Source organism: Nesoenas mayeri (genome assembly GCF_963082525.1).
Source record: "Nesoenas mayeri genome assembly, chromosome: 3".
Classification (NCBI taxonomy): Eukaryota; Metazoa; Chordata; class Aves; order Columbiformes; family Columbidae; genus Nesoenas; species Nesoenas mayeri.
Window position 1 is genome coordinate 37,776,071 of NC_137544.1, and position 14,928 is coordinate 37,790,998.

The following is a 14,928-nucleotide window of genomic DNA, read 5'->3' on the forward strand; positions in this document are numbered from 1 at the left end:
AACACCTGCTAATGCAGGATTTGGCTTTAACAGATTCTGCTAAAGTTGTTTGGGTTACACCCATTCCACCAGGTACTAAACACTCCTTGCTATCTGCACCTAAGAAGTGAACTAGGGAGTTAATGGAGATACAGTAATACTGCTTTGCTTTGGGGGCTAATTTCTTGCTAAATCACAGTTAGATTCAGTTCTTAAAGCAGAGCAGCTCAAAAAGAATGTATCTACCACAGAGAAAAGCCCTCCTTGTATAGCTGTTAGTAATTGCTAAGAATTCAGGAGAGTAAAATTCCAGTCAGTGGAGTGAAGAGTAAACTACTTTGCAAGACATTTTTCAGGGCAACATAACGAGTCTGTAAATTATGTCAGTTGTGGTAATACTCATTTTATTCTGATCTATCCTTTTAGAATTGAGTCATTGTAATAATTTTGAAAACTAGATACTAATAATGTAAGTATATTAATAAAAGCTTTTCTCTGTAAGATAAGGTGTGAATAAATTCTGACTTTTTTTTTTTCATTTCCGAGAGACTAAATAGAAACTGTTCTCAACCTTACATTTCCTGTGATCAGATTAGTGGTTGCATTGCTGGCCCTGAAATATTGTTCTCTTGTTCTAGGGAACTGACTCTTTTCTGGAGTAAACTGCAGCAAAGGGTAGAGCCGTCTATTCAAGTGTATCTAGAGAGATGTCGTCAACTTTCTGTGTTAACTAAGACTGTTTACCACATTTTCTTCCTGATTAAAGTAATTAATTCAGAGGTAAGGATACTCTTAAAAGAATATTTCTGGAACTTTTAATGGAACTGTAATCAGGAAAATTTATGAAAGCTGCTTTAGACACCCTGTCTCTTGTGGAACATCAGCTTTGGGGCAATCCTAATTGGTTTTAGGAAAAAGGGCTGTAGCAACTTCCTTCTGCACATAAACTATAACTTGATTCAGTTCAAATCATTAAAACGTCTTTATTTGTTTGGAAGAAAAATTGGGGGATAAACAGAAGAGCTGGATACCACAACTGAAATGAAGGGAAAGCTAAAGGTGAAGTTATAGTCTCTGCTGTTGTCTGTGCCCTCTAAGTAAGATATTTTCTGTTAGCATGTCCTAGCATTCCTCTTCATTATTGTCTGTATTTCAAATATTACAGAAAATGGAGAGGAAAAGCTTATGAGAAAAGGAAATGAAGACTGTATATTAATACATATGAAAATTACAGAAAGTTAAAAAAACCCCTTTTGAATTGCCACTAAGAATGCAGTTTGTTTCAATAAATTAAATACATGCTTTTTGTGGACTTAGATCCGATGTTGTATTAAAAACTCCGATCATCTGTCTCAGCTAACCTTGCCATCTAATTTTCCTAATTTCCTCTCATTAGTAGTTGCAGTACTTAATGTTTATAGCTAAATTGAGCTGTTCCGAAGGCTTTTATTTAGGGGCTTTCTGTAAGTCGATATAATAATTCTAAGAATAAATTCCTTTTCTCATTTGGCAGTATTCTAGTATGGCTAATCACGGACTTCTAATCTTAAAGATTATGTTTTCCAAAGGTCTGAACTAAATTGGAGTTAGAGAGGGGGAGGAAAATAACTTTCACAGAGACTGGTGATATTAAGAGCTCTGCGCTAACCCATACTAATTTTTCTGTACTGAGCTGTGGATCATTTCATAGATGGCAGAAATTGGACACCATGTGCATAGCAGACTTGTGCATTCATAAATTTGCTGGACTTTATCCTCATGTGTACCACAGCCTCTGTGCATTCTTGGCAGCATAAAGGGGCTGTAAAGTGGACATAAATGTAATTTATGTTGCCTGAGGGTATAAATGAGAATAGACCACATGACCTTTGGAACACTTCAGTAATGGAACATTTAACTATGCTTGCTGCTTTCAGTTGAGGTCAGTTGACTTTGAAGTGGTATAATCTTTAAAAATAAAAACAGATATTTATACATTTAGTGATTTCCCAATTATAGATTTTTTTTTAAGATCACATGCTTCTCTTACTGTAGCACTTCATACCATTTGAATTCTACCTAGTGCTAACTTAATGCTCCATAGAAGCTCACCTCAAATAACTGTGACACAACTGGCAGGCTTTATTTCATGGAAAATGCTCAGTACTGCTCGAATATAAGCATAACATCTCTAACAGAAACTCCTGAAGTCCTCAAACTAGGCAGAGCATACAATTAGTGTTTTAGTTTTATGTACACTTCCATGGTTTTTTAGTAGCATGAAGACAAATTATGAAACTTAAGGAATGGTATCTAAAGACTGTTTCTTAGAGTAGAAAGTATTATTATAAACTCCAGGTGCATTTTTTCTGAAACTTAGAGTTGAATAGTGATATTTTTCATTTACAAATATAGAAAAGTTATGATAAGCTGACTTACTAAAATCAGTCTTGCTTTACAGATTGATGGTGCTGGGCTTGCAACCTGCATTGAACTGTGTGTGAAAGCATTGCGCTTGGAAGCCAGTGAAAATGCAGATGTCAAGATATCTATTTGCAAGACCATCTCCTGCTTGCTTCCAGATGATTTGGAGGTTAAACGTGCTTGTCAGCTGAGTGAATTTCTTCTTGAACCCACTGTGGATGCATATTATGCTGTTGAAATCCTTTACAATCAGCCTGACCAGAAGTATGATGAAGAGAATCTTCCAATACCAAATTCTTTGCGCTGTGAGCTTTTACTTGTACTGAAAACTCAGTGGCCTTTTGATCCAGAATTCTGGGACTGGAAAACTCTCAAGCGTCAGTGTCTGGCGTTGATGGGAGAGGAGGCATCCATCGTGTCATCAATAGATGAACTAAACGATAGTGAAGTTTATGAAAAGGTTGAGGATTGCCAAGAAGAGACTAAAGAAACTTCTGTGAATGGGCTTGCTGGCACTTTTGATGAAGCTACAAGCCTTCTTAAGGGTATCAGAGATGAAAAGCAGAAGAAAAGAGAAATTAAAAAACTCAGAGAGAGGGGGTTCATATCGGCTAGATTTAGGAACTGGCAAGCTTATATGCAATATTGTGTGTTATGTGACAAAGAATTCCTAGGTCATAGAATAGTTAGGCATGCACAAAAACATTATAAGGATGGAATTTACAGTTGCCCTATTTGTGCACAAAATTTTAATTCTAAAGAAAACTTTGTTCCCCATGTAACTTTGCATGTTAAAAAATCGAGCAAAGAGAGATTGGCTGCTATGAAACCGCTGAGAAGACTGGGAAGACCTCCTAAAATAGCAACTACCAACGAGAATCAAAAAACTAATTCTGTAGCCAAACAGGAACAGCGACCCATTAAGAAGAACAGTCTCTATTCAACAGACTTCATTGTGTTTAATGATAACGATGGTTCAGATGATGAAAATGATGACAAAGATAAACCTTATATACCAGAGATAGTGCCAGTTCAAAAGCCACTACCTGTTAATGAATTCACCTGCCCTGTAACTTTTTGTAAAAAAGGCTTTAAATATTTTAAAAACCTAATAGCACATGTAAAGGGGCATAAAGATAATGAAGAAGCTAAACGTTTTCTTGAAATGCAAAGCAAAAAAGTGATTTGCCAGTACTGTAGACGACATTTCGTAAGTGTTACTCACCTGAATGATCATTTACAAATGCACTGTGGCAGCAAGCCTTATATCTGCATACAGATGAAATGTAAGGCTGGTTTTAACAGTTACGCTGAGCTGCTGACACACAGGAAAGAGCATCAAGTCTTCAGAGCAAAGTGCATGTTTCCTAAATGTGGCAGAGTATTTTCTGAAGCATATTTACTCTATGATCATGAAGCACAACACTATAATACCTATACCTGCAAATTCACAGACTGCGGAAAGGTATACCGTTCTCAGAACGAACTGGAAAAGCATGTGGAGGATCACAGCAAGCAGCCCGAAAATGTGCAACAGCCTGAAAAACAGCCTGATCAGCCTGATCTCAGTCAGCCTTCTAAAGCTAATGAAAATACCAATGGAGTTGCTGTTAAAGAGGAATTGACACCTCCACCAGCTGACAACGAAAGTAGTTTTCCTGAAGGAGAAAATGTCGTTTGGAGTCAAATCAAAGCAGAACCAGTAGGGAATGAAAGTGTAACTGTACTGCAGCAAAGCGATTCCTTGCCTAATGCTGGCTCAGAGCAGTGTCCTGTGGGTTCAGTGAAGACAGAAGTGGCAATTCCAGCAAGCAACATTAAGATGTCTGCTGTTAGCCAGAAGATCCGAGAGAACTTTGTAAAAAGAGGTAAATTGGCTGCTACTGCCAGTAAAGTAGATACCACTAATCCTGGAGCCCAGCAGTTGTGCTCATCAGTTGTCTCCTGTCTTCCAGTTTTTGAAGAGAGAAAGGAAGAAGACTGTCTCAGTCCAACTCAGAATATTCAAAATATTTCTGTGACCTCAGATACACTAAAACCAGAAGCCCTTGAATCAAAAAGCTTAGAAAGACAAGTGACCATTGTAAGTCCATTCAGTATGCAGAACCAGGCAGGATATCGAAACAGTGTACCCATTTCCAAACTTGAAATTGAAGACAGTGTTAAGGCTGCAGCTAATCTATATAACCTGCCTTTAAAAACTTTAGAAAGTATTACATTTATTCCGTCACAGCCTAACATAAATAGCTCTTTAGTTCCAGCTGTGTCACCAGCAGCCCCAATTCAGAAATTCAGTTGCCAGGTTGAGGGCTGTACTCGAACGTACAACTCATCCCAGAGCATTGGCAAACATATGAAGGCAGCACACCCTGACCAATACGCTGCTTTTAAAATGCAACGTAAAAATAAGAAACCACGAAAATCCAGCAATCTGCAGAATGTGCCGACGGATGGGAAAATTGTGTATCTTTTGCCATCGCCAGTGGGCAATCCCAGTGGTGCTGCTTTTACTGCACAGAACAAACCTAATTTGAATCCCACTTGTTCCAGTCAAGTGCAACGTGTCTCAAGTACACTTTTCCCAACTCATCTAGAAAATCTGGGCAATCCTATGTTGCCTGTAGTAGAAAGTGTCATAAATCCTAGTTTGTCTACTCGTATTAAAAGTGAGCCTGAGAGTGTTTTATGTTCACAAATGGAAAATCTATCTGGTGCAACCTTACCTTCCCAGTTGGATGATCTGGCAAAAAGAGTTATGCCTCTGAATGTTGATGGTGGTTCGGATCCTTTTCTTCCTTTGCCTGCAGAAAACGGTCCAATGTCTCTCTTTCCTTCATCAGCAGAGAATCCTCCAAATTCAGTCTTCTCACAAGTGGAAAATAATACAAATAACTTTTCGTCACAACTAGAAGGAAACACTAGTTCTGCCTTCCCGAAGGAGGAAACTGTTGATCAAATATTTCCCTCACAATTGAGTAATGATAATAACTTCAATGGAACTAGTTCTCAACATCTAGCTTCAGAAAAGGTGAAAAAGGATGGTGGCCAGGGCCTAAATGGGAAAGAAAGAAAGCCAAAACATAACAAGCGGGCAAAGTGGCCAGCAATAATTAGGGATGGCAAATTCATCTGTAGTAGGTGTTTCAGGGTTTTCACTAATCCTAGATCACTTGGTGGTCACTTATCTAAGAGGTCTTACTGCAAACCTCTTGAAGGATCAGAAATTTCTCCAGAAGCTCTGCAGGCTAATGGACAGTCTTTGCTTGCCAGCATGATTCTTTCCTCAAATTCACTAAACTTGCAGCAACACCAGGAGTCTGCCTTCAATCCAGAGACGTGTTTTAAAGATCCATCGTTCCTCCAGTTACTTGCAGCTGAAAATCGTTCCACAGCCTTACTGCAGACTATGTTTCCACGGGCCAGCGTGACTAACTTTAATACCAGTGGGAATGAGGAAGGAAATCAGATTATAAAACAAGCCTTGGAAACTGCAGGCATCCCGAGTACCTTTGATAACACAGAAGTACTTCCACATGTAGTTACAACAAGTTGTGTCACTGGTACGACTCAGATAAATGCAGCTGTTCTCTCCAACTCCACTGCGCCCCCTCTGCTGCAGGCGGTCTGTAACCCCAGTACCTTGCTAACAGACCAAAACAGGACCCTCAATGCCAGAATTCCTCCGATAAACGAATGCAAGAGTTTGCCTGGTTTTGCAACAGAGAACTTAATGCTAAAGACTATTGAAAATGGCTTATGTTCTAGCTCATTTTCTAATACCGTTGCAGCAGCACAAAACTTTGCAGGCAACAGTTCACGCATTTCAGTTATAAGTAGTCCCAAGAATTCAGGATCAAGCAACTTGAATAAGAAGGGAACCAGTGCTTCAAAGAGGAAGCGAAAAGCAACTACACCCTTGCCTGCACCCAGTGCATCACAGAAAGTAGTAATAAGTAATGCAACAACAATGGGACTTCTAACCAAAAGCATTGATGGAAATGTGCAAATACAGGGAGAAGGTTTTCAATCCAACTTGCTGGCAAATTGTGGCTCTCAAGTGGTGGTGGAAAATCTCACGCAGAAACTCAGTAATGTTGACAATCAGTTATTCGTGGCCAGTGTCAAACAGAACTTCAAAACGAATCTTGAGGCTCATACACCGTTACCCCCTTTAACAGTAAAAACTGAGAATGGGGATTCCCAAATGATGGCTGTAAATTCTTGTACACAAGCAAATTCGGAGGAGCATATTTCAGAAGACAATGTTATACAGAATTTTGAAAAAACTCTGGAAATAATTAAAACTGCTATGAACACTCAGATACTTGAGGTGAAAACTGAAGTTCAGGATACCATTGCTGCTTCTGGGCAGGACTCGCAAGTAAATAATGCACAGGCTTCTTCAGGAAATTCTGCACATTGTGTAAAACTACCCACTCCTACACAATTTGCTGTGCACACAGGGAGTGTCACTGCAGCAAGGAATAACTCTGCTCAGTCTGAGACATCTCAAAAGGATGATACTCAAATGCTGGAAATCTTGGAACGCTTGCAAAATCTGAAACTAGAAAATGATTCCCCCATTCCGATCTCTGAGACCATTTCCCAGTGTCCTCCAGCAGATTCGCTAGCACCAGCAGTTCCTGTTGTATCAACTGAGAATAAACCCCTCATCCAGTTATCCTCAGAGGCAAGTAACATTCAGTTCAGTGATAAAGTTAATAAGCCTTTTGTATGTCAGGATCCAGGCTGCAATTATAGTGCTATGACAAAAGACGCGTTATTTAAACACTATGGCAAGGTTCATCAGTACACGGCAGAAATGATACTAGAAATCAAGAAACATCAACTGAAGTACGCCCCGTTCAAATGTGTTGTAGCTACCTGTCCAAAAACATTCACAAGAAACTCTAATCTCCGAGCACACTGTCAGCTTGTACATCATTTTACAACAGAGGAGATGGTGAAATTAAAAATTAAAAGGCCTTATGGCAGAAGATCTCAAAATGAAACTGTGAACACAGCTCCACGACCTGTTGAAATAAAAGCTTTGCAGACACTAATAATTGAAAACAAAACTGCAGCTCCATTGATCAAAGAAGCTCCCATAAAAGAAGTTGTGGAGCCTGTAAAAGTCTTGGAAAACATTCTACCAGAAAATAATATTCCTGAAAGACTGGAAAAACCACCCCAAGTGGTTTGTGTTCCACTGGAGCACCATAGTGCCGCCTCTTTTGGTACTACACAGGCACAACCCAAAGTACGCAAGGTTAGGAGGTACAAGAAGGAAAAAGAGGAGAGAAAACGTAAGAAGCCCGTCACAAAATCTCTAGAGCAGTTCCCCACAAGTTACAGCCCTTATAGACCATACCGGTGCGTCCATCAGGGCTGCTTCGCAGCTTTTACGATACAACAAAACTTAATCCTTCATTACCAAGCTGTGCACAAATCAGACCTCCCTGCCTTCTCTGCTGAAGTGGAGGAGGAGAACGAGCCAGGCAAAGAGGAGCACAATGAGGTGGAAACCAAACCCGCTGCCAGAGAGTTCAGGTGTGAGGTGAGTGACTGCTCTCGCATCTTCCAGGAAGTTACCAGCTTGATACAACATTATATGAAGCTTCATGACATGACTCCAGAGCAAATTGGAAACATGAAACCGGCTCCAGAGGCAGGAAGGTTTTCTTGTGATCAGTCTCAATGCAAGTCTTCGTTTACAGCATATCTTAACTACATTGTACATCTTGAGGCAGATCACGGTATTAAGATAAGGCCAAACAAAGTAGAAGATGATGGTTTATTCAAGTGTGACTGTGAAGGCTGTGACCGTATTTATGCTACAAGGTCTAACCTCTTGAGGCATATTTTTAACAAACATAATGACAAGCATAAAGATCATTTAATAAGACCCAGGAGACTGACACCAGGTCAGGAAAACATTTCAAGCAAAGCAAATCAGGAGAAACCGCTGAAGTCCAAACAGAGAGGACTAAAAAGCAGATCAGGAAAAGAAGGTAACAGACTATCAGTGAAAACAAAACAAAAGAAAAATGTGAACTTGGAAAACAAAAATTCAAAAGCAATTCAAGTTCAAGAAAATAAGGATTATTCACTGAAACGTGGCAAGCACATTTATGCAATAAAGGCCAGAAATGATGCTTTATCGGAATGTACAAGCAGGTTTATAACTCAGTATCCATGTATGATAAAAGGATGTTCGTCCGTAGTTACAAGTGAAAGTAACATAATAAGACATTATAAATGTCATAAGTTGTCCAAAGCATTTACTTCCCAACACAGAAATCTTCTTATTGTGTCTAAAAAGCACTCTGTCCCACAAGTAAATGAAACCTCTTGTGAGCAAGAGGAGACTGATAAAAAAAGTGACGTGAAAGAGCCTGAACCGAGCTTGATAGTGAGCAATAATGACTCAAGCACATCTACGTTACCACAAAAGGAAACTGAAAAAGGTGAGAAGGATGAAGTGGATGAACTGACAGAACTATTCATTACCAAACTGATTAACGAGGATTGTTCAAGTGCTGAAAATCAAGCAAAAATCCCTTCCACTGTAAATACTGACTTGCAGGAGACTAACTCCTGCCCCTCGGAAAAGCAGAAATCAAACAACTTAAAAAGAGCAAACAAAGAAAAAAATGTATCTCAGAATAAAAGGAGGAGAACTGAAAAACCTGAGGAAGTGCTGCCTGTTGACATGAGTAGTGTGCACAGGGAGGAAGAGACTGCTGTCGCCATTCAGACGGCTGAAGAGCAACCTGCAGCTTTCGACTGGAGCTCGTTTAAGCCGATGGGTTTTGAAGTGTCGTTCCTCAAGTTCCTTGAAGAGTCTGCTGTAAAGCAGAAGAAAAACACTGAACGAGACTACCATAGCAGTGGAACCAAAAGAGGATCCCATTCGAACTCCCGAAAATCCAACGAGAAGACCTCTGTAGCAAGTAATAATGTCACTTGGTCGTGTTCCGAAACTGAAACCCTTGTGCCGTTTGCCAACCCATCACAGCTTCCATGTGGTGATAACGTAAAGATAGTTTTAGACAAGACTTTTAAAGACTGTGCTGAGCGTGTGTTGAAGCAACTTCAGGAAATGAAACCTGTTGTCAGTTTGACAAAGTTTGAAGGACGCTGGGAGGATAATCCAGAGGTTACAGCTGCAAAAGTAATTGTTATTGGTACTGAGCAAGGCGAGTCAAAATACTGAAAACCTAATGTGTTTAACCATGACCCGTAATGAAATTTATTTTGACTAGGAAGCCATCAAGCATGCTAGTAACTGTGGAGCTCTCTTATCTTGAAGTGATTTAATCTAGCAGAAGACATGACATGAGTCATGGAAATTTGTTATTTGTTTTTATCCCTATGGGACTTGAAGAACAGAATACTTGCTTCAGTTGTAAATACTTGATCAAAACCTCAACTTTCTATCAGATTGTCCTTTCCATGAACTAAATCTTTGTGAGTTGTCTGTGATTGGTATCTTTCACCAGGTCACTGCTCATGTACTCTTTTATTTGTAGATACATCTTTTTTTGTATATATTTATTATTGTAAATCATTTGCTGCCACCAGCAGTCTGTAAGTCTAAACTATTAAATGACACATTTATATTTGGAATTTTAATTTGTAACTAAGTGAGCAAGTTTTTAAAACTGTCCTTTAATCATTTTAACTTATGAACTTTTGAACTAAAACTAGCTAAGTCTGCCATATCCAGTTTATTTTGCATAAAACATTTATTTACAGGAGAGGAGCTGGATAAGATCACATTTCGTAAGTTAAGCATACTGACACACTCTCATTTTTGTAAATTTTGACATCCAGTATCTATGGATGATATTCATATGTAGTTAACTCATAAATATAATAGTTTTCTGATAGCTACATTTTTCATTGCTTTTAATTGGATACAAAACATTTATGATTCCGTAATAAAAAATGGAAATGTGAATAAAAATAGTTTGCTACATTGGAGATTTAAAACAATATTTGGTATTAAAGAATCCGTTGTGAATGTGATAGAAAATTAGTAGTGTGGAGCAGTGTATATATTTGAGGTGGTGATTTGTGAAGTAGCCCAGTATTGCCTTAAATAAAATCACATTTCATTTCTTGTTTTATACATGTGATCTTATAAAGGTTATTTTTGTTTCTGTAACTTAGATTGGTGTATAGTTTAATTTTTGTTAAAAAAATACCAAACCAAAACAAAAAATCTTCAGAAACCGTTTTTGTAAATAGTGGGTTTATAAAACAGATGGTTTATTTTGATAATACCAGTTTGGTATCTATCTATAAAATACATGAGTCCTTATGCCATACCGTTAAAAACTGAATAAACAAGGCACTTTCTGAAAGGGAAGTGAGATTGTGATCTTAGAGCCAAACTCGGTGGTTGTGCTCTGCTGAGGGCACAGGCTCCCTCCGCGCTGCTCTGCCTCTCGCTGACTCCACCCGGCAGCACTCGCCACCTCTCTCATTCCCACCCCTGAACAAGCCTCGGAAGCCGTGCCGCTCGTCGCACCCAGGACTGGAGCCGTTTTTCTGTATGCTGCTAACTGAAACGACAGGTATCCTGCTCGCTGAGTAACCGAAAGCGTGAATGCACTGCTGGGAGCTGTCAGTACCCAGGAGTCTTCAGTGTTGCTTTTCACGTGTGATTACGCGTAAGTTGGATGGGACAAGCCAGCTGGATTGTGTGGTACCAAAAATTTGTTCTTGGATTATTCTCACTACTGGATGTGACCTACCTTCAGTAATATAAAATAGTCTTTATCTTGGGAGAGATTAGCTTGATTTTTTTTCCTCCTATAAACTTGTCTTGCCATGTAAAGCTTTGCATTAAATGCTACACTTGATTGCTCTTAAGCTATTCACCTGGAATCTGTGACAGTTTACTTGAATATCAATGCACAGGGCACATTTCTACAACCAAATGAAATAACTTGTGAGAGTGAGGATTATGTATGGAAAAGTGGAAAGGCAACAGCATTTCAGCTTGGGCGTAGCCCTCAGTTTGCTACCTGGTGCTAAATTGTGTACCTTCTCAAAAAGCCTGTGCTTCCATTTGAATGGAGCCCAGTTGCTCCTCTTGCTTTCCATCCCTCCCCAGTGACTAAACTGATAATTCTGCTGATTTAGTAAATCAAAGGTGTATCCTGAGAATGTTAAAACCAAAACAAATCCTTGCATATTAACTCTAGGAGAGGCCATTATCATGGTTAGAAGCATGTGATGCCACATTCTACCTACCAGTGGCTACGTGGTCTCTTTGGATGGAGTTACTGTTGAATGCCAGTTGTGGTGATTGTAGAGGGATCTGCTGCAGGGGAAAAGAGGGCAGAGAACCTCCTCTGGAGAGGATCCACAAAATCTCTTTGTTTTCAGATGTACCTAACTGTTGACAGACCTCACAACTGTTAATTTTTAGAATAATTTTGTGTTGTGTAAGTTGAATATTTTCATCATTGACATTCCCAATGATAGATACTGTGTCATTTGCAGTTTTTAGACTGAGAATGGTATACAACTATTTAGCTACACAGTACTATACTAGAATGTAGAATGTCATTAAAAACACAACAAAAACCAAAAATATCAACGTCATAAATAATTTCTGGTTTGGATCTGAATGTAGGGTCTGAATTTCTGAGAATGAATTTTAAAAAAATTGTCGAATTCTTATCCAAATGAATTCAATTAAACTAGGTGCTGTACCAATGCAGTCAGTGCCTTCCATGGCACACTCCCTTTTAGGTGGGTACTGACAGCCTGTCCAACAGATAAGCTGGTATGGTATTTGTTTTCCTTTTTGTAAAAAAAAAAATAAAGTATTTTAAAGCAGAGGCCCAAAGGCAGAGTCTGATTAAGATGTCATGGACTGCAGAGGGCACTGTGGTTTGGTAAAGCCACTGACAAAAGTTCCTGAGGAAATAAATCAGATATTTGCATTTAGATACTTTGAGTGATGTACCCGCAAGTGCTGCCGGCTCCTGCCCCGCCATGCGGTCCCTGTCTTGGCCCTTCTCCTGTGTGTCTTCCAGACATGTCACCCATTAACTGTGGTGCACTTGAGCAAAGACACATTCTTTTAAGCCACTTGTCACCATCAGGAATGTGCTGACTAAAAAGCAATTGCTGCTCATGGGGAAACAACTAAATCAAGTAGTCCAGATGCAGAGTACAGACTGCTTTGTGATTGAGAGATATCTTTAAACCAGCCGTCAGTCTCCTATGGTTAACTATGTTTATAAAGAACGTTTATATTGTCTGAGCTCTGATTCAATGTAAATAAGAGTAGTGGGTTTATCCTCATGTGTTTTGAGGTGCTTGTTCTCAGCAGGATGGGGGGACTTGTTGGTCCTAGAGCATTCTGCTGGGATGTCCTGTCTACAGCTCTTGGATAGCGAGGCAGCCATGCTTGTCAAATTAACACTGAAAACGGGTGGTTCAGGTGAAGTAAAGCAGGTAGTTGTATTCTTGCAAGTAGTTTCTGTGCCAAAGAACTGGTTGGTTGGGGCTCCCACCTGCACAGACAGGTTCACGCTGCCCACAGGGCTAGCGGAGCTGCTGCCCTGCCCTGCTTGCCCCTGGCTGGAGCCCTGGTGTGGAGAAGGGCTGGGAAACAGGGCCAGAGGTACCTCAGATAGGAGTAGAGGGAAGAAACTATCAGCAAATAGGGAATTTTTTTTCAGATCTCATCTGTCACAAGGCAGGGAGATTACTTGGATCTTAAAGAACAGGATGATCTATGTAAGAGGCGGATCTTTTAATGTTTGCAGAGATATTTGGAAATATGAGGCAAATATTTTTCTATGAATGTGCACGGAGTGGTCATGTTTGTACGTACGGGCTCGTATCAGCTTCCTACCAATCGCTATGTGCTTGAGGAGACTGTACTTTTTCACTTTAAAAAGAAAAAAAAAACCACCAACATAGCACTTGAATTATTTTTGTAATTTTGGCTGTTCAAGTTAAAAGTTGAATACACAAAAAAGCCCTCAAACCTTTAGTTAAGGGATTGAGCCTACAAACTCATCTGAACAAAAAGCATGAGAGCAAATATTGAGTGAAACTTAAACTGGACACAAAGCAGGATAAAGGCAGAGCAAGGGCTGTGGAAGGGAAGGAGCCAGTAAAAGACCAAATACTGGCCAAGAGCAATGATTCAGAAAGTAGATGAGTTTGTTTATTTTCTCTGGGGTTAGGTAAAATCAGACAGAGCTGTCCTGTGTGATGCTGGTTTCCATTGGCTCTGTCACACCAATTTTGCAGGACATGATGTAAAAGCCTCTTGGTGGTTTGCTATGAGTGAGTCAGGGCTTACATAGAGTGGGTCCATAATAATTTTTCATACTGTTTCTCATACAAGGTACTGGCTTTGTCAAAACTGAAGACATGAAACCTGTTCCTTTTGGAATTTCTTTATCATTTTATGGCTGTTAAAGATAGAATTAGAAATAAAGCCTTGAATATACATTCCAAAGAATTAAAGTTCTTGGTTCACAGGGAAGTTTTTGGTCTAAGCAGGAAGCTCTGACCAGTCGCAGAGCTGTAGGGGATGCTCTAACACCCTTCAAGCCCTGACTTAACATACTTTTTTATTAGAGAGCAGCTAATGCACAAATTTAATCAGAAACCTGTGTTGACCAAACTGTGTTTGCTTCTCTGTTCTCTCTCAAATAAACCTTGCTTTTAAAAAAAAAAAAAAAAAAAAGAAATACTTTTTTGTTGGTGTGCTGTCTTAAAATCCATCCTCAATAATTAAAAAAGCAATTATTTTGGAAGCAGCTTCTTTATTTTGATAGTGTTGTCCTTGTTGTAAAAAATGATGCATTAATATACAAAAGGGCCAAGATAATTTTGGGGTTTATTCTCAGTTACTCAGAGTGTGGCAGTCACAGTTGCACAGGGACGATGGCCGATAGTTTTGCTTCGTGCACTCCCGGGTGGGTTTTGTCCTGTAGCTGCAAAAGAGTCTCTAACTGCGTTTCTGTTGTGAGCCACATTCTGTGTGTGTAGAGATATAACAGCAAATATTCTGAACTGTGTGAAGCACATTGGCTTGATAGACGCACTGATTCTGCGTAACTCGGCATGTAAAACTTTACCTGGCCATGACCTGGCAAGCAAATATCTGAGGGACTGCTATCGCTGTTAAGTTCAACAGCAAATGTATTTTCACCTTTTACAGAAGCAGGTATATTTTAGAAAAACAAACAAGGAAAAAAAAAACCAACTGGAAAACCACAATCAAAAGCACATGGTTTATTCTGTACCTGCTACCCCTATACTTACAAAAGCAATACTTTGTAACCAAAGCTAGGGGTTTTGGGGGTGGAAGAATAGTTAATGTGCCTTTGCTACCATTTCCTTCTCCTTATCCTGGCACAAGCAATGAAATAGGTTCAACATTCAAGGAGCAGTAATAGTTAACATGTTTTTGCTACTGTTTCTTCCTCTTCATCGTGACATGAACAATAAAATCCTTTCAACGTTCAGGCAGCTCCACTTACTGCAGGTGGTGTGTTTCCC

At 39.5% G+C, this 14,928-nt stretch overlaps 1 protein-coding gene across 1 annotated transcript in view; it reads left to right on the forward strand.

The window, feature by feature from the left end:
- Positions 1 to 14,824, forward strand: part of ZNF292 (zinc finger protein 292) — a 49,702-nt gene extending 34,878 nt beyond the window's left edge. Inside the window, exons 7-8 of the mRNA XM_080341776.1 lie at positions 618 to 759; positions 2,420 to 14,824. Of these exons, the coding sequence (XP_080197902.1) occupies positions 618 to 759; positions 2,420 to 9,598 (7,321 nt within the window). The 3' untranslated portion in view covers positions 9,599 to 14,824. The remainder of the gene's footprint in view (positions 1 to 617; positions 760 to 2,419) is intronic.
- The last annotated feature ends 104 nt before the right edge of the window (positions 14,825 to 14,928 follow it).